This window comes from Ochotona curzoniae, unplaced genomic scaffold (genome assembly GCF_017591425.1).
Source record: "Ochotona curzoniae isolate NIBS_2020 unplaced genomic scaffold, NIBS_Ocur_1.0 scaffold_4683, whole genome shotgun sequence".
NCBI lineage: Eukaryota > Metazoa > Chordata > Mammalia > Lagomorpha > Ochotonidae > Ochotona > Ochotona curzoniae.
Window position 1 is genome coordinate 22,487,452 of NW_024467121.1, and position 26,891 is coordinate 22,514,342.

The following is a 26,891-nucleotide window of genomic DNA, read 5'->3' on the forward strand; positions in this document are numbered from 1 at the left end:
TCCCAGGCCACATGCAGGGAGCTGGATGGGAAGTGGAGCCACTGGGATTAGAACCAGTGCCCATATGGGATCCCAGCGTATTCAAGGGAAGGGATCCCGGCGCATTCAAGGGAAGGACTTTTATCAGCTAGGTCACCACACCAGGCCCCTTTTAATGATTTTCAACGTCCAAACTAATTATCCAGACCAGAGCCATGAGCAAATTAAAATTTACAAACTAGGGCATTATAATCTCAAATGAGATTGGTAATTAGCACTTGTAGGAATTAATTTTTAATAGTAATTTCAATAACTCCTTGTACATTCAGATTGCTGAAGTGTTTGTTGTTATTTTAAAAGGAAGCCAATATCAACTGCTGCCCACTTTTAATTTGTGGTCATTCTCTCCTCTCTCTAGAGCTTCATATATTAAACTTTATGTCATTACAGTTACTCTTCATTTTGTCATTTGAATTAATTTGAAGATAATATGGATTTTATTGTTGAAAATAACAACTCATTTTGATGCTTTCAGAATAGTTTTAAAATAATTTGCAACTGAGCATTCCATAGGTTAGGCATACTTTAAAAATTGCTTTAAACTATTATGATAACTTTTTTAAAAAAAATGTTGAAATAGTTCAATCATAAGTCCATTAGCTATAGAAATTACTAAAATGTAAAATTAACAAAGATAAGCATTTTTTAAAATTGTTTTTTCAATTACAAGTTGAATCTTTAGAACATTTAACTGTCATCTATCACCATTGTTGTTATATATTCCTTGTAATTAATTGCATTTGTCTCTGGATCAATTGCAGCAGACAACATTTCTTCCATTTCCTCTTGAGAAAAAGGTTCGCCTGGGAAGGACAAGAAGGGAAATTCATCATTGACAATGATCTGATTTTTTTTTCTTTCTCTTTCAACAAACCAGTTTCACTGCCAGGTAGCCTCACAAGCCCCCAGTGTCTCACTAGCTACTCTCTTCACGAGTTACAGAGCAGCATATCATGACAGTCCAGAGGTCCCGGAAGCATGCTACTCTGGCAGACCTGAAATCTACTTTACTCTGCAGGTATCACAGACTAGCAATCTACAGAACATACTACTTCAGCCAAAACAGCAAGCAGACAGCAAGTAAGACAGCAGGCTTACTTGTTTAATTATCTAATTTGAAACTATTGAGACTGCCAAAACATTAACCCAAAGTTCAATCTTCTGGGGCATATAATTATTATTTAGTAAGAGTATGAAGAGATGATTAAATGTTTATAATGCAAAATTGCTGAAAAGGAGACAATAGCAACTGGAAATTAGAGTGATTTCATCTCTAAATGTTTCTAAACTGGGACTGGCCAACTTAGTGAAGTCAGTTAGAGAAGCCACTCATCTACTATTGAAAAACAGCTGGGTCCAGTGTTGGTGTAAAAGCACCCCTAAAGCTGGGCAGAAAACTTTAAACGTTAGGCTTTAATTGGATGCAGGAAACAGTGGAGGACCATCTTACAGACTGGCTTCACCATGATGAGTGGCAAACTCAGGTGAGCTGGCAAGGCTACTGACCACTTAACACAGTATTTTGTCCTAATGCTAAACAAGAACAGATACATCCTCATCACCATCTCATTCCTACAGCGCCTAACCCAAGCTGGCGAGCTATCAGAGCCTTAGGCTTACCTGCTTTACGTGCTTAAGTCACCCACCATTACAAACAATGCTTTCTTAGTTGGGGTTCAATTACTACTAGAGAAATTATTCAAATGGCAGCTTTGATGACAATGAACATATAGCACTGTCAAACAAGAGAAAAGTACAGAGTTGCTCTGAAAGCATGCTTATATCCTAAGAAAGAAAGAACATCTGAAATCCTAAAATGACCAATTTGGTATTCTTGTTATACTTGATTGCTAAATGCTAAACCTACTGCCAAATGAACTTTGATGTATGTCCTTCAAAGAACACAAGTCACAGAGGAGTGGGAGTTTATCCCACACCAAAGTGCCTAGGTTTCATTCCCAGGTCCTGACTCCAGCATTGCAGACCCCAGGATTCAATGGTGAGGGCTAAAGTAATACAGTTCCTGCCACCTACATGGGAGACCCAGACTGAGTTCCCAGCTCCTCTTTGGCTACTGCCAGCTCTAGGAGGGGGAACCACCAGATGGGGGCTCTCTCTCTCTCTCTCTCTCTCTCTCTCTCTCTGTGTTTTTCAAGGGGATGGTGGGGGAAGGGGTTGGGGGAATCCCAGAGCCTATGAAACTGTGCCACATAATACAATGTAATTAATAAAAAAAAAATTTAAAAGATAAGCCACGTTAAAAGAAAAGTCTAATAATGTGCTTGTTTTGGCAGCATATATACTAAAAAACTATAATAGTAACATTCATTGAGTACTACTGCGAGCCAGTCACTGATGTAAGTATCTCACACCTATATTAATAAACTAATCTCCCAATCACCCCATGAGAGGTGTTACTGTCCCCATTTACAAATGACGACACCAGGAGCACACAAACGAATGAGGCAGACTGCCCCAGCAAGTGAGCAGTAGGCCTAGTGTCCAAATGCCAACAATTAAGTTCATTATGTAAGGCGAATGACCTACATACTCTACTACTTAGAACAATGCCTTGTTCCCAGTAAAAATAATGAAAGTAGCCACCTGCTTTCTTGGGAAAGAAAATGGATTTATCATTTTTGATGAAGGATGAAAGGAAAATAGTTTAACGGCTAAAAGCCAGACCTGCCTTAGTTCAAGTGCAGGCTGTCTTTTACTAGCTTTAAGATCTTAGGAAAGTTGCTTAACATCCCTGCTCTAGTTTCCCTGTCCATAAAATGGATGTGATAATACTACCTGACATTGCATAGGGCAGTTATGAGGATTAAATGTTATTACCTGGCACATAAGCGGCAGCATGCTTAGTGTTTGTTTAAAAACTTTTTTGAGATCTTCCCTGCTGCTAAATGCTATCTGATGCAATACACATTCCTGGACACACAGGAACTTCTATCCTGTAGGAACTTGATTTAATGTGATTTACCATGTCTATATATGACTTCTTGGGCATTTAGCCTACATATTAAACTGATTAATGTGATTGATGCTGTATCAGTATTATGAAAAGACTGTGCGAGTAAACTTAATATGTTATTTTTATAAAGCACAGATGTACTTAAAAACAATTTCTGGAATGTTGAGACTCTCAAAGCACCACAATTTTTTTTACTAGACTAGCCAATTGCTATTACCCTTGGCTGACTGTACTGCTAACATACAATAACATCCTAGATTTGTATAGTACTTCTACATCTTACCACCAAACATTAACTCAATAAGGTGGAAGATATTTAGTAATATTTGTTGAAAATTTATGGGCATGTATATTCTTATCTGAAAATAATTGTTCTCTACTTTCCCCACTGAGTTACTCAATGGTTGACTGTTTTCTTAAAAAAGATTTATTTATTTTTATTGGTAAAGCAAATTTACTGAGAGAAGGGGAGGTACAAAGACCCTCTAAATGGTAAAAATGACCGGAGCTGAACCAGTCCAAAACTAGGAGCCAGGAGCTTCATCTGTGTCTCCCATATAGGTGCAGGGTCCCAAGGCTTTAGGTCATCCTCCATTGCTTTTCCAGACCACAGGTAAGGAGCTGGATGGGAAGTGGAGCAACTGGGACATGAACCAGCACCCATATGGATACAAACCAACATCTATATGGGATACTTACAGGTAGAAGATTAGCTGATTGAGCCATCGTGCCGGCCCCTCAATTATTGACTTTTAAGTATTATTAACTCACTGTAGATACAGCTTTTCAGGAATTATCACATAGCACCTCTAACTAAACCACACATTTAGTCTATTCCTGTTTTCCCTGTTTACATTGGTAGCACTGTGAATGCACCCACCATCAGTTACCATCAGTTATTAGATCTTGTCATGAGCTTTGACTCAGCTCTCACCTCTGTCTCCTGCTCTGCTACTCAGTGATGCCCTGGATCCCACCATAGGCTACATTACAGCATCAATCCCCTCTTTCTAAGGTCATTGTCAGGTAAGGCCTTAACTTAGAGTACATTCAAAATGCTGAAAAAGTCTACTAATTGATCTCCCTACATAACACCTTTTTCACTTACCTAACAAACCTTCCAACACCAGAGTAGCGTCGCCACAATCACTCTTACACTAAGTGGTTTGCCTGCTCAAAATCTCACAATATATCTCCATTGCACACAGGGCAAGTTCCAAATTCCTGAGTTCAGGTTTCTGTACTTTGGTTCCAATAAACCAACCTAAAGTAACTTCCTACTAATTGCTAACAGAATAGCCAAGCCTGTCCTCTCAGTGGCTTGTGAAATACCACATTCATTCCAGCCTTCTAGTTTTGCTCATGCTGTTTTATCCATCTATAACATCTCTCTTTTACCAGCCCCCTGACTCATTCATTCATTCATCAAACATTTATTGAGTCTACCGTGTATGAGGGTACTATAAAACCTAAGACTACTTCCGCCCCCAACAACTCATATAAATTCCACTTTCCCAAAGAACCTATTTCCCTAAGTCTTCAAAGTTCAAGTAACCTGAAGTAGCCTACATTTATCTTTTGATATTTTTCAGCTGTCTTGTACTATGATTTGTTTTATAAATTAATTTCATTTTTCCAATAGATGACAGTACTCAAGAGGGAACATATTGCAGTACCATTATACCTTATCACATTTATTAAATACTAAACATACAATAGGTACAACATTAATTAAATTGAACTGTTTTGATTAATTCAACTAAATTTACATTACCTAATATAATCTAGGATTTCCTTTTCATGTAAAACTTAAGATTAGAAAAGAACTAACTGGACAACTACCCCAAACAAACAATAGCAGCAAAAAATTTCGGTGAATGAAACCAACGGACATTGGGAGGGCGACATCGTCCTCAGATCAGTGAAATCCACAGCATTTCAGAACTGTCCAAACCACTTGGACAGAGCCCTCGGGATATGTACACATGGAGACTCTGGGTTGATGTGAGGTGGCGGGTCCTCATTCTTGGGTACTGAGGCATGTAGAAAGTCGTGAGTGGTATTCCCCTTTGCCTACCCTCTTCCCTCAGAAACAAGATAGCAAATTTTGAAGCAATGAGTATACCCAATTTTTCCCTAAACTTTGATGCTGCCCACCTCAAACCACCATGTAATCATTATAAAGAATAAAATTTATTAAAAAACAAACACAAAAGCAAAAAAAAAAAAGAGGCTGATGCTTAAGAACTCAAAACATTCTCATTAAAACTAATCTCTGAGCCTGGCAGGGTAGCCTAGTGGCTAAAGTCCTTGCCTTGCATATGCTGGGATCCCATAAGGGTTCTGGTTCTAATCCTAGCAGCCCCGCTTCCCATCCAGCTCCCTGCTTGTGGTCTGGGAAAGCAGTCGAGGATGGTCTTGGTGTCCTGCACCTGTGTGGGAGACCTGGAGGAAGTTCCTGGCTCCTAGCTTCAGATTGGTGCAGCACCGGCACAACAGCAGTCACTTGGGGAGTGAGTCATCGGATGGAAGATCTTTCTCTGTCTCTCCTCCTCTCTGGATATCTGACTTTGCAGTAAAAACAAATAAATCTTTTTTAAAAAACTCTAATCCCTAATATGAAACAATGCTACACAAATTCCCAGATGCAAGCTGACTGTCCCATCATGCTCACTCCCTGTATCTCTATCTAATGCCCGATCAGGTCACAATGGTCCAATCCTTTGTGCATGTAGACACAGTCTTACTTTTCCCTTACTCAAAACACTTGAACACACGTTTTTGGGGGCTGTGCCAAGCGATTCTGACTCCAAATCACTCAGGACTCAGTGTGTGAGCCACTGAAAGGAACAAGGGACACAGGGCTCTCTCTCTGTCTGGGAGAGGAGGAGGTAGTCAGTGTGAGAGGCACACTGTCACGAGACTGCCCATTAGGCTGCTGACATTCAGAGGAACACATGAGTTCCTAAGGAACCATGTCGGCACTGACAAGTGTGCAGGCATTACACACACATGCCCGTGGGGGAGGATGTGTATGGCTCATGCTCTATCAGCATCCAAGCTGAAACTTGTTGTTGGTATTCTTATTTCGTTGAGGTTGTATTATTTGTAGCTTTGCCAACTGAAAATCTTTTAAAAAAAAAAAAGAATTCTTCTGTTCATTGGTTTGAATATTCATCTGTAAGGGGCACTGATTTACAGTAAGTGATAGTTCATGTTCCTGAGGTGGCATGCCTTTTATCCTATAAATACTCTGAGTACAACAACTGCAAATTATGGAAAACACCATGATCCCTGTTAGGTCCTATGAGACAATGATCCACCTGCTTTCAAACTATCTTTTTTCCTCTTACTCCCACAAGACAGAAACCACCCCCAAAACCAAACTAAGAGAAGGGAAAAATTATTGTAATCAAACAATTCAAAGAACCTACTCTAACTTTTGAATAACTGTTGTTAAAAAGTATGAATCCCCTACCCAGCCACTGTTCTAAGCAGTGCATCAGTCTTACCTTCCTCAGTCATATACCTGATCAGTTCCTCCTTAGTAAGAAACCCATGTTTCGCTTGATCTAAAACCTATGGGAAAGCAAAAGACAGATTTAGATTTTTTGCTTGAAAAATAAATTCTACATGATAAATGCTTCATATGCATGATTAAATTTGGACCTTACATACCTCAAAAGCTCGAAGGAGGACATCTTCTGGAATTGGTCTGTATCTATATTCATAACAACAAAAAAAAAGCAAAAAAACGCCACTATTAATACAGTCCTACAAAAACAAATGCTATCAACATGCTGAGCTAATAATACTTCCCTCACTGAAATCCTGTTTTGATTCCTGTCTAGGAAAGCTGGGCAGCACCTTAACCCTACAGAAAACACCTGTTAAAAATCACTGATATCCGGGCCCGGCATGGTGGCGCAAGTGGTTAAGTCCTCGCCTAGCACGCCCGGGATCCCATATGGGCGCCGGTTCTAATCCCGGCAGCCCCGCTTCCCTTCCAGCTCCCTGCCTGTGGCCTGGGAAAGCAGTCGAGGATGGCCCAAAGCTTTGGGAACCTGCACCCACGTGGGAGACCCGGAAGAGGCTCCTGGCTTCGGATCGGCATAGTATCGGCCCGTTGCGCTCACTTGGGGAGTGAATCATCGGACGGAAGATCTTCCTCTCTGTCTCTCCTCTCTGTATATCCGCCTTTCCAATGAAAAAATAATAAAAAAAATAAATCTAAAGAAAAAAAAAAATCACTGATATCTTAGATGCTATCTCTTAGTTTTTTTAATCATTATGGATATATTGATTTATCTAGAGGCAAATCCTGTACAATCTACCAATTTGGATAATTAGCATTTTTTGGCTAGAAGATAATTAGGATTGATTCTTATTTATCAGTAATAATTCAAAACAGAAGAATGTTTTGATGTATGATTTTGTAGCCTATTGGTATTTAATTATGGTTTGCTTAAGTTACACTGCTGTGTTTGGCATTTCTCAACACATACCAACCTGGAGTTCAGTAGCCTACTGGAAGGGTAGAAAGAAGCTACTCTAACATGCACTGGTTGAGTAAAACACACAAAGTAGAATGGGAAAATCTTTTGAAATGAATGTAATTCTAATCATTACTTTTTCCTAACACTTACTTACTTACCTTTTTTCCAATAATACTTTGGTCATCACTGGAAGAAATTTTTCATATCGAATGTATCCAGTAGGTTCTTCTTCCTCTACCTAAACATTTAAGAAATAACCATTTACTGTGGTGCTCTCCTGGGCTGGGCCTAAGCCACTTACAGACGAGGGACAACCGTTCATGGCGAATGCTGCCGAGCTTCTCGTTCTGTCTTGCGGGCTCCTGGTTCCTTTCCCCTGCCTTGGTGTGGTGGGAGAGGCCAGGGGTAGGGAAGCCGGCTCGATCTCCGCTCTCTCTGCCTCGTGCCGCTTGAAGAAATAACCATTTATTCACTAAACAATGGATGAAGCAACTGCTCCCCCCAAGAGCAGTGCTAAGTGCTGGATATTTGATGCTGAGCACACTGGCCTGGATCCCTGCTCATAGAATATATCCTGGTAGAGGAAACATCAAATCAAAACCCCCACAAACACATATATTTATTTATAAACTTAAACAAGTATAAGGAAGGGCCCAGCGCAATGGTGTAGTGGTTAAAGTCCTTGCCTTGCACACGCCAGGATCTCATATGGACACCGGTTCTAACCCTGGCAGCCCCATTTCCATCCAACTCCCTGCCTGTGGCCTGGGAAGGCAGCTGAAGATGGCCCAATGCCTTGGGACAATGCACCCATGTGGGAGACCCGGAAAAGCTCCTGGCTCCTAGCTTTGGATTGGCTCAGCTCCAGCCGTTGCGGCCACTTGGGGAGTGAATCATCGGACGGAAGATCTTCCTCTCTGTCTCTCCTCCTCTCTGTAAATCTGCCTTTTCAATAAAAATAAATAATTTTTTAAAAAATAAGTGCAATGAAGTAACAGATTATGGACACAAGAGGAGCACATAAAAAGGAAACGTTAGATCAGCAATCAGGAAGTCATGCATGAAGAATTAACATCTGGCTTATGAAGAATGAATAGAAAGTAATGCATCAAAAATGGTTTTAATGGTTGAATAGAGGGTAACAAGACAAAGACAGTGGGAAAGAGATCCCCACACAGAAGCAACCACATGCTCTGAGCTTCATGGTGACAGATTGGAGGCAAAGGCAGCTCAGGGAGCCGTGAGGACAGTGTTTCAAATTGAGGCTGACCAGAGAGAGGAGGAGGTAGGCCTTGTATAACCTTATCACCCGGGACAGCGACTTTGGTTGTCATCCCAACAACAATGGGAAATCACTGAGGGTCTCACAGATGCATATTCTGAGTGATGACACTGGTTGCAGGCCAAGTGGCTTTTTCAGCAGGAGAAACAGATATGATGAGGTCTTGAATTGAACTGATGACCATAAAGAAAAAAAATGGATAGTTTCAAGAAACATTTAGAGAGTAAGTAGCATTTGATGAGACCTAATTGATGGTACCCAGGGCTGTATCCCCAATGAGTATACAGGAAAAAGCGGAGTCAAGGATGATTCCCAGAACCTAGTATAAGTACTGACTTGAACAGGTACAGGCAGAAAAGGCACATTTGGGGGCCGATCACTATCTCAGGGCTCAAACTACATGGCATGACAAATGCAACTCTGTTACACCATCACTGAGTTATAAGACCACTATACCCAAAAATGAGAATGTTTGGTCCCTACCACTATTAAATGAGAATAAAATGGATCCCTGCTCATGAGTTTCACTTTAATAGAACGGCTGAGAAAAATACCATTAGCCTTAACTTCTGAGTTGGGTTGTTTATGAAGGGTTGTAAATTTTATAGTCCCTGTCAACAATCCTAAAGCTCATAGATCCCAACTCAACAGATGTGCTTTTAACAGATTTACTCCACACACACACACACACACACACACACACACACACACACAAAGAGGAGGAGGCGAGGCGCTATGAGTTGATGCTGTCTTTGAGGTGACCACTGCTTCTTACGTTACAGTAGTTACACCTGGTGTGTGCAGAGCCTGGCTAATCCAATAATGACAGGATGATACGCTCCTGAATTTCAGAGCCCATCAATACAAAAACAATGGTCCAAGGCAAACCTGCTGCAAATTAGCATTTGCACAGGCTCTATATGCTGGGAGCACTCTGCAGTCCCCCACTCCAGGTGCCTCTTAAAATGTCAATGTCATGCGATTGCCTACAGAGCAGTAATCTCAAAATGATGAGTTTCTGTTCAAACTCCTTCAGAAGCCAGAGCACCAGCCTGCTTTGTGGCTGCAAAAGCTGTCTGAAGCTGAGCACCTGTGCTAACCCACAAACTGCTGCAGTTTTGACAAAGGAAGTCCACCTCTGTAATTCGAACGCACAAATGATCACTACGGCATAGAAATGCTTCATGGTGCTGCCCCGCGCCCCGCACAACTGGGGCAAGGCCTCAGCGGGAGGAGCTCCGGGGTGAAAATGCTGCAGATCGCTCTTCGGCATTTTTGTAGAGCCACAACTACTCACAAATGACAGTTAAAACAAGATCTCCAACCAATCAGGGTGGCAGAAAAGACATAAATTTCCTTTGACTTTTTTTCTTTAAAGAAGAATAATGGAAAAACAGTAGTCTTGTGGTTTAAAACAAAAACAAAAGTCCATCTTCAACTAGGGCAGACATCATACAACTCTTTCTATGACCCGACACTGTCCTCTAGAGGCCAGATTGAATGTTTGCTTGTGTTCAAGAGATCTAAGCAACAGCAGTAAAAATAATGTTATTCTAAATATAATATTCAGGAAACGTCTTATACCAGATACTATTTCATATTATGAAAGTTTTTTCATATTTAAATAACTTCTTTACTTTAGAACAGTTTTTTGATTCACAAAAAGATGCAGATCATACAGTTACCTCCAATTTCCTCTATTTTTTTTTTTAACTTTCCCTAGGTTTATTGAGGTAAGATTGACAAAGAAAATTACATAGATTTAAGGTATACAGGCAATGTTTTAATGTACATATCCATTGTGACATGATTATCACACTCAGGCTAGAGAGCAAGTAGATTTCCTCTCTACCTTTTTTAAAAAGATGCCGATGTCTTATTTAAAAGACAAAACATCGGAGACAAAAGGAGGAAAAGAAAGAGGGAAAGAGGGAGAAGGGAGGGCCATTTTGCAGCCACTGGTTTATTCTCCAGATGGCTGCAAACATCTGGTTGGGCCAGGCTGAAACGAGAAGCCCAGCTCCATTTAGGTATCCCACATAAGTGACAGGTGCCCAGCACTTGGGTCATCTTCCCATCGTGCCTTCCATGTACATGAACTGGAAGCAGAGCAGAGAGGATTCAAACTGGCCCTGTGATATTGGAATGGAGGTGATACAATGCCATGTACCAGCCTCTCTAGCTATCTATTTAGTGTGTGTGGTAAAAACACTTCAGAATGTTTCTCTTAGCAAAATTTCACATTTATAATTCATTGTTGCATCAGGATTTTTTAAGTTACTATTTGGTTCAGAATTTTGAGGACTGAGTCAAAGGGGTTGGTGCAGGTTCTGGTGAAGATCCAGGAGCACGGCAGAAGGAGGATCACACAGCCAGTCAGGAAGCTTAGTGGAGGCTGGGGCCAAAGTCAGGCCATTGTAACCCTCTCGCAGGAACTACCATCCAAGGGCACGCCCCATGTCCCAAGCTTTACCCACCTGAATAGCAGTACCTTAGCAACCAACACTGTGACACATGGGACTCTGGGTGCCACTCAGTAAGAAAGCAGATATTCAAACAATATTATCATTATTAAACATAATTTCCATGCTGGACCCGGCATGGTGGCCTAGCAGCTAAAGTTCTGACCCTGAACACGCTGAGATTCCATATGGACGCTGGTTCTAATCCCGTCAGCTCCACTTCCCATTCAGCTCCCTGCTTGTGGCCTGGGAGTACAGTCGAGGACGGCCCAAAGCCTTGGGACCCTGCACCCGCCTGGGAGATCTGGAGGAGGTTCTTGGCTCCTGGGTTTGGATTGGCATAGCACCACAGCACCAGCCCTTGCAGTCACTTGATGAGTGAATCATCGGACAGAAGTTCTTCCTCTCTGTCTCTCCTCCTGTATATATATCTGACTCCCGCCCCGCCCCCCCGCCAAAAAAAGTAAATTTTTTAAAAAAAATTTCTATGCTGCCCATGAGGTCTCATAACTAGAAGTTTGTACCATAATAGCATCTCCCCAATTTCCTTACCCCTGTCATTGCTAACTACCCTTCTACTCCCTGTTTCTATGGGGTAGATACTATACTTTTGGATTTCATACAATAGGGAATTCATATAGTTTTTTTTTCAAAGATTTATTTTTATTATTTTTCTATTGGAAAGGCGGATATACAGAGAGGAGATACAGAGAGGAAGATCTTCCATCCGATGATTCACTCCCCAAGTGAGCGCAGTGGGCCGATACTATGCCGATCCAAAGCCAGGAGCCTCTTCTGGGTCTCCCACGCGGGTGCAGGGCCCCAAAGCTTTGGGTCGTCCTCGACTGCTTTCCCAGGCCACAGGCAGGGAGCTGGAAGGGAAGCGGGGCTGCCAGGATTAGAACTGGCGCCCATATGGGATCCCGGGCGTGCAAGGCGAGGACCTTTAACCACTTGCGCCACCGCGCCGGGCCCGAATTCATATAGTTTTAATTTTTCTGTCAGGTTCACTTCACTTAACATAATGCCATTCAGGTTGATCCAGGTTGATCCCCAAATGGCAAGATGTTCCTTCTTTTTTAATGTGTGTGTCTGTACGAAAGGCAGAGAGAAAAGATCTTTCACCTACTGTTTCACTCTCCAAATGTCCACAACATCCAGAGTGAGGCCAGGCCCAAGCCAGAGGTCTAGAATCATTCTGAGTCTCCAATGTGAGTGTCCTTGGATCATTATCTGCTCCCTCCTGAAGCACACATGATCAGAAATCTGGAAACACAGTGTCTGAACCTTCACTCCAGTATACGATGCTGGCTTTCCCAGTAGTGACTTCACCACTGTGCCAAATGCTACATTCTTTTTGAAGGCTGCATGATATCCCATTGTGTGAATATGCCTTTTTATTCATTCACCTGCCAACAGACATTTTTTTTCGTGTCTTGGTAAATGAATAATGCAAAGAATGTGGCAATGCAGATAATTCTGAGAGATCAATTTGGTTTCCTTGGGGTGTGTGTGTATACCAAGCAATGGAGTTACCAGATCATACAAGAGTTCTAATCTTCATACTGTTAGCTGTGCCAATTTACATTACCTACGGTACGTAAGGGTTCTTTTTCTCCACATCCTCACCAATCCTTGCCATCTGGCTTTCTGATGATATCCATCCAACATGTGTGAGATACTGCTCTGCAGGTGATGGTGATGGTCAGCATGATTTCACATAACTGTTGCCCTTGCATATATCTGCTTTGGAAAAACGTCTATTCAGGTCCTTTGCCTATTTTTTTTTAAGATTTATTTTTATTATTTTTTTATTGGAAAGGCGGATATAGAGAGGAGAGACAGAGAGGAAGATCTTCCGTCCGATGATTCACTCCCCAAGTGAGCGCAATGGGCCGATACTATGCCGATCCAAAGCCAGGAGCCTCTTCCGGGTCTCCCGCGCGGGTGCAGGGTCCCAAAGCTTTGGGCCATCCTCGACTGCTTTCCCAGGCCACAGGCAGGGAGCTGAAAGGGAAGCGGGGCTGCCGGGATAGAACCGGCGCCCATATGAGATCCCGGGCGTGCAAGGCAAGGACCTTTAACCACTTGCACCACCTCGCCGGGCCCGGGTATTTGTTTTTGTTTACTATTGAGCAGTATGAGTTCTTTCATGTTTTAGTTAGTATTGACAGAGAGTTCTGAAATATTTTCTGACATTTTTTTTCATTTTCCTGTTTCCCTTTCTATGTATAAACACATTAATCTCATGTAGACCCACTTATTTTTACTACTTTTGTCTGTGCTTAGGGTGATATATATTTTAAAAATAGCTATCCAGATGGAGCTTTTGCTGTATGTTTTCTTCCATATGATGGCAGGTCTTATGCTCCAACTTTTAATCAGCTTTGAATGTATTTTTGTAGTGTGAGATAATGGTTTCATTCTATTCTTCTCCACGTGGACATCAGTTTTCCTGGGAGAAACTGTCCTGTCCGCATTGTGTATCCCAGATGCTCTCGTCAAAGACAAGCACACACACAGCGTGGTTTCCAGAAGTTCTCTTCTCTTGCAGTGGTTTTTGTGCCAATGCCACGTTGTTCTGGCCATGATTATTTTGCATTATCATTTGGAATACAATTTCTTCACTGTTACCTGTTTAACTTATGAACAGAATTATTATTCACTAAATTCCAAACTTAATTTGTACTTTATTTACAAAAAGCATTTAGAAGAGATGAGATATTCCTCTATTATAAAAGAAAAAACAGAAAGATTAATTTCACCTAAAACAAAATTTAAAAATTAAAAGAAAAACACAAAGGAAGCACATGTTGAAAGGAGAAACAGGTGAAAGGGGAGCAGAGAAAGTGGTTCCGTTGTATTTTAGTGCAGGACAAGCTAGCTAACTTTAAGGAATCATCAGTAAGATAAAACAGGAATATTACTTTCTAGAAGTGTTATGCAGTAATGATTCAATTATTTTTTAACTTCAGATTGAAATGCCTTTCAGATTTCATAGAAATATACGAAACATTAAACATATCCTATCTGTGTGTGTATGCAGGGACAGAGAGAAACAGGTTGAAATCTCTTTCAAATTTGTATGTTGAAGTCCTAACTCTGTAGTACTTCAGAATGTGACCTATTTGGAAACAGGGTATTTACTGAGGAAATAAGATTAAAATGAGACAGGGCCCGGTGCAGTAGCCTAGCAGCTAAGGTCCTCGCCTTGCATGTACCAGGATCCCATATGGGTACCAGTTCATGTCCCGGCAGCCCCACTTCCCATCCAGCTCCCTGCTTGCGGCCTGGGAGGCAGTTGAGGATGGCCCAAAGCTTTGGGACCCTACACCCATGTGGGAGACCAGAAGAGGCTCCAGGCTCCTGGCTTTGGATCAGCACAGCTCCGATCACTGTGGCCACTTGCGGGGGTGAATAAACAGATGGAGGATCTCTCTTTGTCTCTCCTCTCTGTATATCAGATTTTCCAATAAAAACAAATAAGTTTTAAAAATTAAAATGAGGTAATTAGATGTGCCTTAAATCAACAACACTGGTATCTTTATAGATAGGGGAAGTCATGGGGCCAGTGCAATGGTCTAGCAAGCTCATCCTCCACCCTGTGGTGCTAGAATCCCATGTGGGTAGCAGTTAGAGTCCCAGCTGCTTCACTTGCAATCTAGCTCCCTGCTTATGGCCTCTGAGAGAAGCACAGGGTGTCTTCCCCTGCATCCACATAGAAGCTCCTGGTTCCTGGCTTTGGACCAGCTCAGCTGTGATTATGGCTGTTGCGGCCATTTGAGGACTGAACCAGCTGCTAAAGATGTCACTCTGTCTCCCCTTCCCCCCATCTCTGTAACTCTCTCAAGTAAAATAAATAAATCTTATTTTTTAAAAAAAAAAAGGCAGAGGGGGGAGAAGGGAGTCACTCATGGACACCACACAGGGAGAAGACCTGAAGGAAGGTGGTTGTGAAGATGGCCAGTCCAGGCCCAGGGTCACGGAGGCAACTCTCCCTCCCAGGCCCTGGAAGGAACCAAACCTACTGGCCTCCTAACCTGGACTTCAGCCTTCCCAGCTGGAAGACAACAAATGGTTACAGTTTGCCAAACGCACACTGAACACATAGGCCATTTTTATCCCAAAACTGAATCATTATCCAGCAGAGCTTCCTATACCTACTGTTAGGCCGAGCAGAAATGAGTCCTGAGGGAGCTGAGTGCATCAGAGAACAAGGAATCTTCTCACAAGCCAGCTCACAGGAGCTCTGCCCGGACCAGCCTGCTTCCCATCCCAGCTGTCATGCTCACCAGTAGAAGCAATGACCCAGCAAGGGAAGCCCCAACATTCCCCTCCCAGGCTCGCTTCGCTGTGTGACAGCAGGTGTGTTGGCCCAGTTTTAGATGGCCTGTCTCCAATCTCAGCATTTGTCAGCTGATGCTATTGCCTAGTTCAGCAGGCTTGTCCACAGTCCCAGCTCTCACTGATGGAAGCAGCAGCCTAGCCCAGCCTGGCTCACCCTCAGGACTTAAGCGAATTGGCGGATGCTGCAATTCAACTTCAGCCTGACCTGCACCCTGTTCTGGCTCTCACTCGTGCCAGAATGTGCTGTGGACTGGCCTAGCACAGCCTGCCCCCAGATCTGGCCCATATGTATGCTGACTGGTGCTACAGCCCTGTTTGGCCTGGCCTGACCCCAGCTATTGCTGTTGTGGTCATGAGCAGAAGCTGCAACCTAGCAGGAGAGTGTTCCAAGTTTCCCTACCAGGCCTGCTCCCAGCCCTGAATCTTACGAGTGCTGGCATGTGCTGAGGTCCAGCCTAACATGGCCAGCCCTCAATCTTGGCATTCACTGACAAGTACTACAGCCTAGCCTGACTGGTCCACACCCATTCTGGCTCTTGCCGGTGGGTGCTACAGCCTGGCCCAGCCTGGCCCAGCCCCAGACTCAGACAACACAAATGCTGACAACTGCTGCAACCTTGCTGGCTTAGCCCAACCCCAGACCCTGCTCTTTTAAAAAAAAAAAAAAAAAAGAAAAGAAAAGAAAAGAAATCATCTCTGCCTCTTTCTTCTTCTTTTTTTTAAATGATGTTTATATAGTTGAGAAAGATGAAGATGTATGCCTATGTGGCCCCCATGCTACTAGACATCCTCTGCACACCTCAATGAGTTGTCATGTCTCCCATGTGCATCTGGGGTGTCGTCTGCTGCACCAGCTTCAGCAACCGAGGAGGCCCAGTTCTAACATATGCACTCCATGTTCAGACCACAGGTCCTGTGACTGTTCCTGTGGTCAGAGTTTTAGGTCCAGTGGCTCAGTTAGGGGGCTCCCCCTAAGAAACCTCACCAGAGGTGACCCCACACCTGACTCCTATGTGTACCAGCCAGTGCAGGGTCCAGTTCAGTCTGTCACCTGCATCAGCCTACACACTCACTGGTAGTTGCAGTCACCTAGTCAGTTCTGTCTCCAGCCCCATCTCATATGCAAACCAATGGATGCTGTGACTCAGCCCTGCCCTGCCCACCACACACTCAACCCTCACACATACCAGAGGCAATTGCAGGCTAGCTAGAGAAACTCCCAGTAACTCCCACCAGGCCTGTCTCAGCCTCAGCTCCTGCACACGCCAGCATGTGCAACAGACAGGTCCAATTTGACCCATATCCGATTCAGCTTTTGTACACATCAATGGGTGCTACAATTAGGTCCACCCCCAATCCTTGTTCTCATGCTCACCAGTGGGAGCTGTAGCCCATCAGAACCCCAGTTTTCCTACTAACCCACTCCTAGGCCAGGATCTTGCATCCCCAGGTAGTTCGCAGTCTAGCCTGACAGGACTTGCTCTCATTCCTGGCACTTGCCAACAGATGCTGTGGCAAAGCCTGACCAGCCTACACTTACTCTGGCTCATACATGCACCAGTGGATACAGTCACTTAGCCCAGACAGCCCCCCCCCCCCACCTAATTCAGTTCACATGTAGGCCAAAAGCAGCCCCAGCTCTTGTATTCTCCACTGGGAGCTACAGTTTAGCAGGAACGTTCCCCAGTTCTCCCCACAGCCTGCCCTCATCCCTGGATCTCCTGAACACTGACGAGTGCCATGGCCCTGTTTTGCATGGTCTGCCCTCAGTCCCAGCTTTTGCATGTGCCAGTGGATACCGCAGCCTGACTGAGCCCAGCCTCTTCTCAGCCCCAGCTCCCACAAGTGTCAAGTGAATTCCTGTCAGACGAGATCTACAATCCAGCTTGGCTCAACATATCACTACCCCAACCTCTGGCACAAACCAGCAGGCCTAGAGTCCCAAAGAGGAGAGCCCACAAGTCCCCTATGGAATCTGCCCTCAGATCCAATTCTCTGATGTTCCAATGGGAACTACCCACCAGACACTTTCTGGGTAGGTACTGCAGCCTAGCCCAGCCAGGCATGCCCGCCAGCCCCATCTTTTGCATGTACCAGTGGGCAGCTAAGCAGTAGACTTAGTCCAGTCCAGGTCTCCCACATGGGTAGCACCTTGGCCTGACCTAGACGTGCCCTCTGGTTTTCCCCTAATCATCCCTTCCTAGCTCACTCGCTTGCCTCTGCATGCAGTAGGCCAATCCATGGAAGCCCCCAGAGGTCATTTCTCCCTGTTAAACACGCCCTCAGCTGCTCCCACTCCAACATGTCCCATGACCCTGTCTCTGGGAAACATGCAGCCTCTCTTCCCAGTGGCCAGGATGGCACATCCCAAGCTGTTGTTCCTTGACAACGATGACAATGATAAAGAAGAAGAGAATAGAACAGGCTACTATGCTGGCACACTGGTATGGTTAACACAAATTTGACATTAACCAGACTTAGAATGCCTGCAAACTATTGGCTACTTTTTTTTCCAGTAGTTTAACGCTTGCCTAGGTACAAGGCAACCTAGGCAGTTGCCTACGGCTTGGGATATAGTACCACATTTAAAAAAAAAATCAGGGCCCAACCTGGTTATTATAATTTGGGGAGTGAACTAGTGCATATGAAAATCTCTTGTCCTCTGGTTGCCTTAAGTCCTCAGCCTTGCACACTTACCAGGATCCCATATGAGCACAGCTCTAATTCTGGCAGCCCCACTTCCCATCCGGCTCCCTGCTTGTGGCCTGGGAAAGCAGTCAAGGACAGCCCAAAGCCTTAGGACCCTGCACCTGCATGGGTGACCCGGAGCAGGCTCTGGGCTCCTGGCTTCAGATCAGCTCAAACTCCGGGTGTTGCAGCCACTTGGGGAGTGAATCATCGGATGGAAGATCTTCCTCTCTCTGTGTCTCCTCCTCTATGTATATCTGACTTTCCAATAAAAATAAATAAATCTTTTAAAAATGAGGCTACACAGGAAAGCAGAAGGGCCAAGGGCACACATGCATCTAACTTTAGTCTATCTCAAATCCCATAAAATTGCAGCAACATATTTCTTTTTTAAAACAGTAATAAATTTGTTAGAAAAGCAGAATAGGGAGGTATATAGCAGGAGTAAAAGTATGGAAGCCTGAAAGCAGATGCACAAGTAGCAATGACTGTGTAAACACAGAAAACTGGACCCAACCCAGTAGTGAGTAAGGAATCCTCAAAGTTATTGGCTACTTCTGGAACACGCAAGGTGAACAGCATGTGCTACCATGAGGAACACTAAGATGAAACCTGTCACAAAGTAAAGCTGCCTTAAATCCCTTCCCAGTTTCCCCAGCAGGTGACTGTCTCTTGCCACCACAGCAGGAGATTCATCCTGTGGAGAGTGTAGAACAGAAGGTATTAGAACTGGTAGCTCGTTACTGTTTCAGAAAGCTGCAAGACTCCATTCTAGCACATTAAGCTGGGAAAAAGAAAATTCTCAAACACTCTTGCCTGGATTCCTTCATCATCCAACTGTGAAGGTCAAAATAGACAAGTTTAGGCAGTGGTATGGTTAAACCATCACTTGCAACACTTATCCTGGCCAATCCACTTCTAATTTAGCTTCCTAAGGAACCTGGAAAGACAGCAGATGATGGGCCAAGTATTTGGGCCCTTCCACCATATGAGAGACCATGATGGAGTTCCTGGCTTCTGACTTCAACCTGGTTGTTGTAATTTGGGGACTGAACTAGTGCATAGGAAAATCTCTTGTACTCTGCATTTCAAATAATCTTTAAAAATAAAATAACAGACAAGCTCCATGCATGTATTTGTTAGGATCTGATAGCTAAGATCCAGCAGACATATGAGCAAAACAACTAAATCAAATGCAAAAGTAAACACACATGTCACCTTGGAAAAAACAGAGATTATGTAAAAAATGGAAAACTTTAAAGTAACTGTCACTGATCATCTTCAGGAAAACAAGGGAAGGGGGCATCCACTGAGATGTCTTCATCCCCTATCAGGTATCTGTGCCAAGTCCCAGTTCCATTGCTAGTATGGCTAACATGCACTGTGGGAAACAGCAGGTGAGGGCTCGAGCATAGGGATCCCAGACATCTGTGTGGGAAACCAGGTGGCGTTCTGAGATCCTGACTGCTGTGGGCATTTGGGTAGTAAACCAGGAGCCAGATCTCTCTCATTCTGCTTTCTCTGTGCCTCTTACCTTCATAATTAGTAAAAATAAAAAAGAATGGAACAAGCCAGCACCATGGTATATCGGCTAGGTCTCCACCTGCTCCACTATGGTCCTGTGGACAAGCCAATGTAAGATCTGCCCCTGTCTGTAGCTCTGCCTTTTAACTAGAACAAATAGTAAAAAAAAAAAAAAAAAAATCAAATACAAAAAACAAGCTATAAGAAATTAAAAACGCAACAGAATGAGAATCTCAATTAAGAGTGGAAAAGAAAATTCAAGAAATTTAGAAGCGAGCAGAACAAAAAGATAAAAATGGAAAATACAACAGTGAAAATTAATAAAATTAGTCCAGAGTCATAAAAACAAATATTAGAAGTCCCACAAGCAAGAACAACAGAAAAGCAGCAGGCAGTTAGAAATTGTCAATGAGATGACTAAAGAAGATTCCCTAAAACCAAAGTTACCAGTTTGAAAAGAGCCACCTATTAACATATGAAATGACAACAGATCTGTATCAAGGTAAATAATTGAGAAATTTCAAGCATTCAAGAAAAAACTGTCTGGGATTCTAGCAAGGAGAATTGTTCAAAAATTGCACACAAAGGACTAACAATAGACTTTGAACTACTCAGTAACAGCACCAGAAGCCTTCAGACAGGAAAAACACCTTTCAAACTCCTAATAAAGATCTTAAATGTAGAATTCGATTCCCAACTGCCCAAACACTAGCACAGGTGTTTCAAATATACAAAGTCTCAAAGATTATCTTCAAAACATTTTCTTAAGAAGGTATCAAAGAATGTACCAAAATGCTAGAGGACCTAGAAAGAGGAAAACTTGAGATACCAAAAAATCCAACCCAGAAGACGAAAAACAATCAATACCAGAAGTATCAGCATTGCCAGAACATTAGCTGTGCAGATGCCGATCTTTCTATAGTGAAGTTGTTTAAGAAACACACATATGGAGGATTACCATTAGCACAATCTCCCTGCCAAGAAGGGAAGTGAGGAGTAAGAACCCACTTCTTGTCTATCAATGACAGATCTTCACCATGTGCTGTGTAAAGCTTTGGCTCATTCTTCCATGCCTCATTCTTTGGACTAATGAGGACTTTTTCATTACTAAATTTTCTGTCTTGCTCTAACCCTGAAAGCACCAGGCAGCTCATAATGAACCTAAAATAAAAACACAGACAATCTTTTTCTCCTTTCTGGGGGACATTCAACACCTGCTTTATATTTCACCTCTTTCAGATGAAGCTACTGGAGCTATGAAAACATGCTCTTAACTCTCCAACTGCAGAAAACAGCTGAATGGTGGCCCTCTGTGATGTCTGAGCCAAGTTCACATGTCCCATGGGCTGCCACAGGCAGTAGCCAAGCACTGCAGAGCTAACAAGGAACCAGCCTGCAGAGAGAACATAGCTCTGAATCCCCAAGTTTGGATTAGCCTTTTTTCTAGACCTGCTGTCAGAAATCTAGGGCTCATCCTACCTGACCCTCACTCCTTCCATCTCTCCTTCTCAAGGCCCAGGCCTACACTGCATTCTGATGCCGTGCCCAGCTTATGTACTATGTCTCTTGGACACTCTAAGCTTCCTGTTGGCTTCTTAGCATATCCAATCTAACCCGTGCGGCACCAGGGTATGCTAAGAACTCAGGCATGTTTGAGGAGACTGATACACTTACCTAGACTGAACATTACACAGTATCAAAACATTACATGGTACCCCATAAATATGTACAGTTGTTATGTATCAGTTTAAAAATTGATGTACAGGGCCCAGCACAGTAGTTTAGTTGCTAAAGTGCTTGCCTTGTACACATGGGGATCCCATATGGACCCCAGTTTATGTCCTGGAGGCCCTGCTTCCCATCCAGCTTCCTGCTTGTGGCCTGGGAAAGCAGTCAAGGATGGCCCAAAGCCTTGCAACCCTCCACCCACGTGGGAGACCTGGAAGAGGCTCCTGGCTTCTGGCTTCGGGTTGGCTCAGCTCTGGCCATGGCAGCCGCTTCGGGAGTGAATCATTTGATGGAAGATCTTCCTCTCTGTTATTTGCCTTTCCAATAAAAATAAATAAATCTTTTTTTAAAAAAAACTGATGTATACACACACACACACACACACGCGGAGCAGCAAGATGGAGTTCTGGGGAAGACACATTCATTGCTGGGAGGGCAAATGGATGATGACCTCAGTGCTATTTAGGACACAGTACCTATACCAGTCCCCTGCAGAGGACTTTCCCTGACAAGTCCTGGGAAAATTCGAGAACTGCTGCTGCGGGTACCATGAGCCAAGCATCTGAAAAATAAGAGGGCACAATGCCTACAAAGCAGCAAAGCTGGCCCTAGGTACTGCTGCTGCCCTTCAGGAGAACAATGAGTCAGTGAAAGCCATTGTCAAGCAGTTACAGACCAGATAGGAAAGCGGGAAGGCCTCTTTGGGAGCTGACAAAGAAGCCCTTATCTCCTGCAGGGAAAGAACAGACAGTTGGGCAGTTAAACGTAGGGTGGTAAACTCCTACAAAGGAGGAGATAACAAATGTTGTAGCCTTTGCAGAGCATGGGAGACCTTTGTTGCTTATCCTTCTTCATTTATTTTACCCTTAGCTCACAGGCTGCACAAAACAGGCTGTGGGGAGGATTTGGCTATTGTGAGTCATAATTTGACATGCTTAACACTGCAAATAAGGCAGAAGACATCCAGAGATGTTTAAATTCCCTACCAAGATGGGTAAAGATTTTTCCTTATTGCAAAACCTGACACATTGAAATACAGGATGGAGAGATCAATGTAGGGCCCTGAGGGTGTCGGCTGGGTAGACCAGGACACCCTGGCATGCCCTCACATTTCCCCAGCAGGAGGCAGTCCTACTCTGTGCTGGGCCACCTCCTCTCCTAGCAGGTAGACTGCAAGGTTGGGGATTAAGACCCAGCACAACCTGGCTGGGAAGTGCTAGCTCTGCTATGGGAGGGAAGAGATGACACTGAGATAGCAAAGCACACACTGGAAAGAGTTTGGGGAGTACTACTGCCACTGGAACAGTGTTTGACCAAGAACAAAAGACTGGCCAAGTGGAAATTCACTGACTTTGGGCACTGTCACAGGATCTAACACCCTGGCAAGGACTCCAGGAGATGGGGCAAACCTCCCGCAAGGAGGTGGCTCTTGGGGATCTGCAACAAATGATTATCAAAGGCTGAAGTAGAAAGGCTGAGCAGATGGAAGTGGGCAGCTGGAATGGATACATTAAGACTCTCTGGAGATTATTCGAGGGGAGGGCTCCTACCACAAACCACTCCCCATGGATACAAGAAACGTTGTGGGCAGAGGTACTAGCACCACTGAGCCCTAAGATGGCCTCTTTTGCTGGCCAGGGCTGTAAAAACACGCAACCACACACCTGGCTTGTTCATATCTAATGGAATGACTTGCCAGCCAACTGTTTCCACCCATAACAAGTCAGAATTAGCTGTTTAGTCGCAAAGCTAAAAGGCCTCAGATAACGACCAGTGAGAGAGAAGCGGGAGTAAGGGGTAGCTGTACAGATGGTTAACAGAGTATAGTATATTTAACAGCACAACAGTTAGCCAGGCAAAAAGCATATCATCCGCCATCTACAGCTCAAATGGCAGCAAAGGGAAGCAGGAGGCTGGGGGTGGTGACCCTTCCCCAAAGCAGAACCCTTGCTTAGTTCCTATGCCTGAGTCAATCATCTTACCAGCTTAGGCCTTATTCTTAGAATATCTTTTAGCACTCCTTTGTAATTAGGTTCAGGTCTCCATAATTTCACATAGGTTTGGACTGCAAGGATGTAGACTGCCCAATATCCTTTCCATTTTCACTAACATGCCTTCTCTCCTAGCTCTAACACAGTGAAGATGCAGGTGGCTGGCTAGAACTTAACACTGAAGGAAGATTCTTTGGTAACACTTCTCACAGCTGCCAGTTTTTGTGATACTGCAAACAGGCAGAAATGACTTGGAGCTAGTTATTGTCACAGAATATTAATAGGATGAGTTGGTGTTGAGTTTTTTAAAATATTCTGCTGCATGAAAAATATATTTCAAATTCACCTTCAGAAAGCAAATGGCAGAAAGTTATGTAGATTACAGTGAAATGTATATATCCACTAAAATTCAACTACTACATGTCAACTAGAGAATTATAAAGCATTCATTAAAGCCTGTTTAAACGGTCTGCTCAACAGAACTTGCTACAAGGGATTAGCACTATGACAGTTAAGTCTAAATGTTTACACTCAGTAGAGTTGTGATTTCCTAACTGTATTTGATAAATACTAATATGAATGCTTCCCCTCACTCCCCATTTACCTAGGAAAGTCACACAAGGATATCACACTCAGTTGCTTAAGCATACCACTAGAATTGCACTAGAATCCATTGCGTTACTATACAACGATACAAAAGCATGCACACAGCTTAGCTCAGTAAGCCTCCCACACAGTAAGATGTGTTCTAAACATCTGTCATTTGCACAGGTCGTGTCATTTTACCTAAGGACAGGACAACGACAAAATGAAACTTTGAGACCCAGTAATCCACTCTGGCTAAGTGCCCAAACCAGTGGAGAAATTTTGGTAGGGTTACCTACAGAGCAAGCATAAACATGGACTGAGTCCCCACCAAGAAATACTGACACCTCGCAGTTACCAAGTTTAACCTTGGTGACAACACTGTGGTACCACGACATTCCTGTTGCACAAGGGCAGCAGGCTGTGAAGGATGAGGCGGCTCACCTACGACCACGGAGCCCCATGTGGAGCCATGGGCTCTGCCCAGCTCTCTGCACACGAGGTGTGAACTTGCTGCCACGTCATCACAGAGAGCAGTGAGGATTTGGTGCATTTCTGTCAAAGGCCTGCCAGTAAAGACTTGAACTTCTGCAAGCCATACATCTTTGGCCCAGCTCCTGACCTCTGTCCTGGTGGTGAGGAAAGAGCCACAAATTATGTAAAAATATATAAGACTGTGGCGGGGTTACAGTGACATTTTAGTTACAAATGCAGGGGGTGGGCCAGATCTGGCCAAAGGCCGTGGTTTTCTGACCCCAAATTCAGATGAAAACCATCCACCAGGGACCTACACCCACAGCTCCTTTCCTAACTCCCACAGGCCTTTCTCATGCTGCTCCACTTACTCCACTTCAGGCAACAACCGTATTTCCTTGGGAATCATCTTTCAATTCCTACTTCTTCCACAGTGCTAGTCTACCTCTTTCTAACACCAATTCCAGTTTGTGGATAAACATTTTAAGGGTAATTTATTAAATACTTATTTGCTTATTTGAAAGGCAGAGTGAGAGAGTGTGTGTCTTCCATTTGCTGGTTCACTTCCCAGATGACTATAATGGACAGAGCTGGGCCAGGCCAAAGTCAGGAGCTAGCAACTCCATCCAGGTCTCCCACATGGGTGCAGAAATCCTAAGACTTGGGCCATCTTCCACTCCTTTCCCAGGTGCACTAGCAGGATGTTGATCAGAAGTGGAGCAGCCCGGGACCCAGAGCAACAGTGTAGTGGTTCAAGTCCTCGCCTTGAACAAGCCAGGATCCCATATGGGTGCCAGTTCTAATCCCAGCAGCCCCACTTCTCATCCAGCTCCCTGCCTGTGGCCTGGGAAAGCAGTCGCAGACAGCCCAAAGCTTTAGGACCCTGTACCCGTGTGGGAGACCTGGAAGAAGCTCCTGGCTCCTGGATTCGGATTGGCTCAGCTCTAGCCATTGCTGCCGCTTGGGGAGTGAACCATCAGATGGAATATCTTCCTCTCTGTCTCTCCTGCTTTCTGTACTGTATATCTGCCTTTCTAATAAAAAATAAATAAATCTTTAAAAAAAAAAAAAGAAGTGGACCAGCTGAGACTTGAACGAGCAACCACATGGGATGTAGCCATTGTTGCCAGCCACGCCACAACAACTGCCTTGAGCAACAATTTTAATGTGCAAACCCTCTCAAGGAAAATAAGCATTTTCTCTTATTCTTAATAAAAACTAACATACTGAATCCCCTACAGATAGAGAACAATACATTCTGAAAACTTAGATTTCTTTATCAAATGTTTAAATGCAATGGAAAACTGGTACTGCTTTCTAGTTATCAAAGTGCTAATGCTTGGGCTATGGTTATCCTTCTTTCTAATTCAAAACATGTCACAAGTCTTCTTAAACATTACTTATCTCTGAAGCAAACTGGGACATGACTCATCCAAAGCCGCATTTTCTTTTGTCTAACACTGTGCTAGGGACAGGGACTAGGAGACAAACCCTTCCTTCCTTGCCTTCCTCACTAATCCTCCTTGCTAAGCCCTAACTTCCTCCAAAAGCCCCATGACTAGATAAGCAGTCTGCAGAAGGTGGTTCTGCTGGTGGCCCAGGCAACTCTTCCCATGAAGGCCACTGCTTCGTGAAGCTGAAACTGCACTTGAAATCAGATCCAAGACCTTTGGAAAGGAAAGCCAAGCAGAGTAAGAAGCTCTCGGGCTTTGGGCTGCTCATTCACTGTTTCCTCTCTCCAGCAAATTTACTATATTATTTTTTAAAATTACAGGAGGATTTTGTTTGGATTAGACTACTGCATCAGGCCCCATCACACCAGACCTTTTAAAAATCAAGATAGATTTAGGGCCCGGTGGCGTGGCCTAGCGCCTAAGGTCCTTGCCTTGAACACTCTGGATCCCATATGGGTGCCGGTTCTAATCCCAGCAGCCTCGCTTACCATCCAGCTCTCTGCTTGTGGCCTGGGAAAGCAGCTGAGGATGGTCCAATGCTTTGGGATCCTGCACCTGTGTGGGAGACCTAGAGGAAATTTCTGGCTCCTAGCTCCAATCGGCACAGCGCCAGCCGTTGTGGTCACTTGGAGAATGTATCATCGGATGGAAGATCTTCCTCTCTGTCTCTCCTCCTCTCTGTATATCTGACTTTGTAATAAAAATAAATGAATCTTAAAAAAAATCAAGATAGATTTAAAAATCACACAAAAAAATTCCACACATCACCCATCTAGGCTGTTTCCTGACCTGCCCAAATATCAAGAATGAAATAACCACCAATGTCCTTCATCAGGCATGACACTGA

The 26,891-nt window shown here is 43.8% G+C and overlaps 1 protein-coding gene across 1 annotated transcript in view; it reads right to left on the reverse strand.

The window, feature by feature from the left end:
• Positions 1–583: 583 nt before the first annotated feature.
• EFCAB2 (EF-hand calcium binding domain 2) overlaps positions 584–26,891 on the reverse strand; it is a 65,294-nt gene continuing 38,986 nt past the window's right edge. Inside the window, exons 4-7 of the mRNA XM_040968092.1 lie at positions 7,668–7,747; positions 6,692–6,734; positions 6,526–6,592; positions 584–842 (exon numbers count right to left, since the gene is read on the reverse strand). Of these exons, the coding sequence (XP_040824026.1) occupies positions 727–842; positions 6,526–6,592; positions 6,692–6,734; positions 7,668–7,747 (306 nt within the window). The 3' untranslated portion in view covers positions 584–726. The remainder of the gene's footprint in view (positions 843–6,525; positions 6,593–6,691; positions 6,735–7,667; positions 7,748–26,891) is intronic.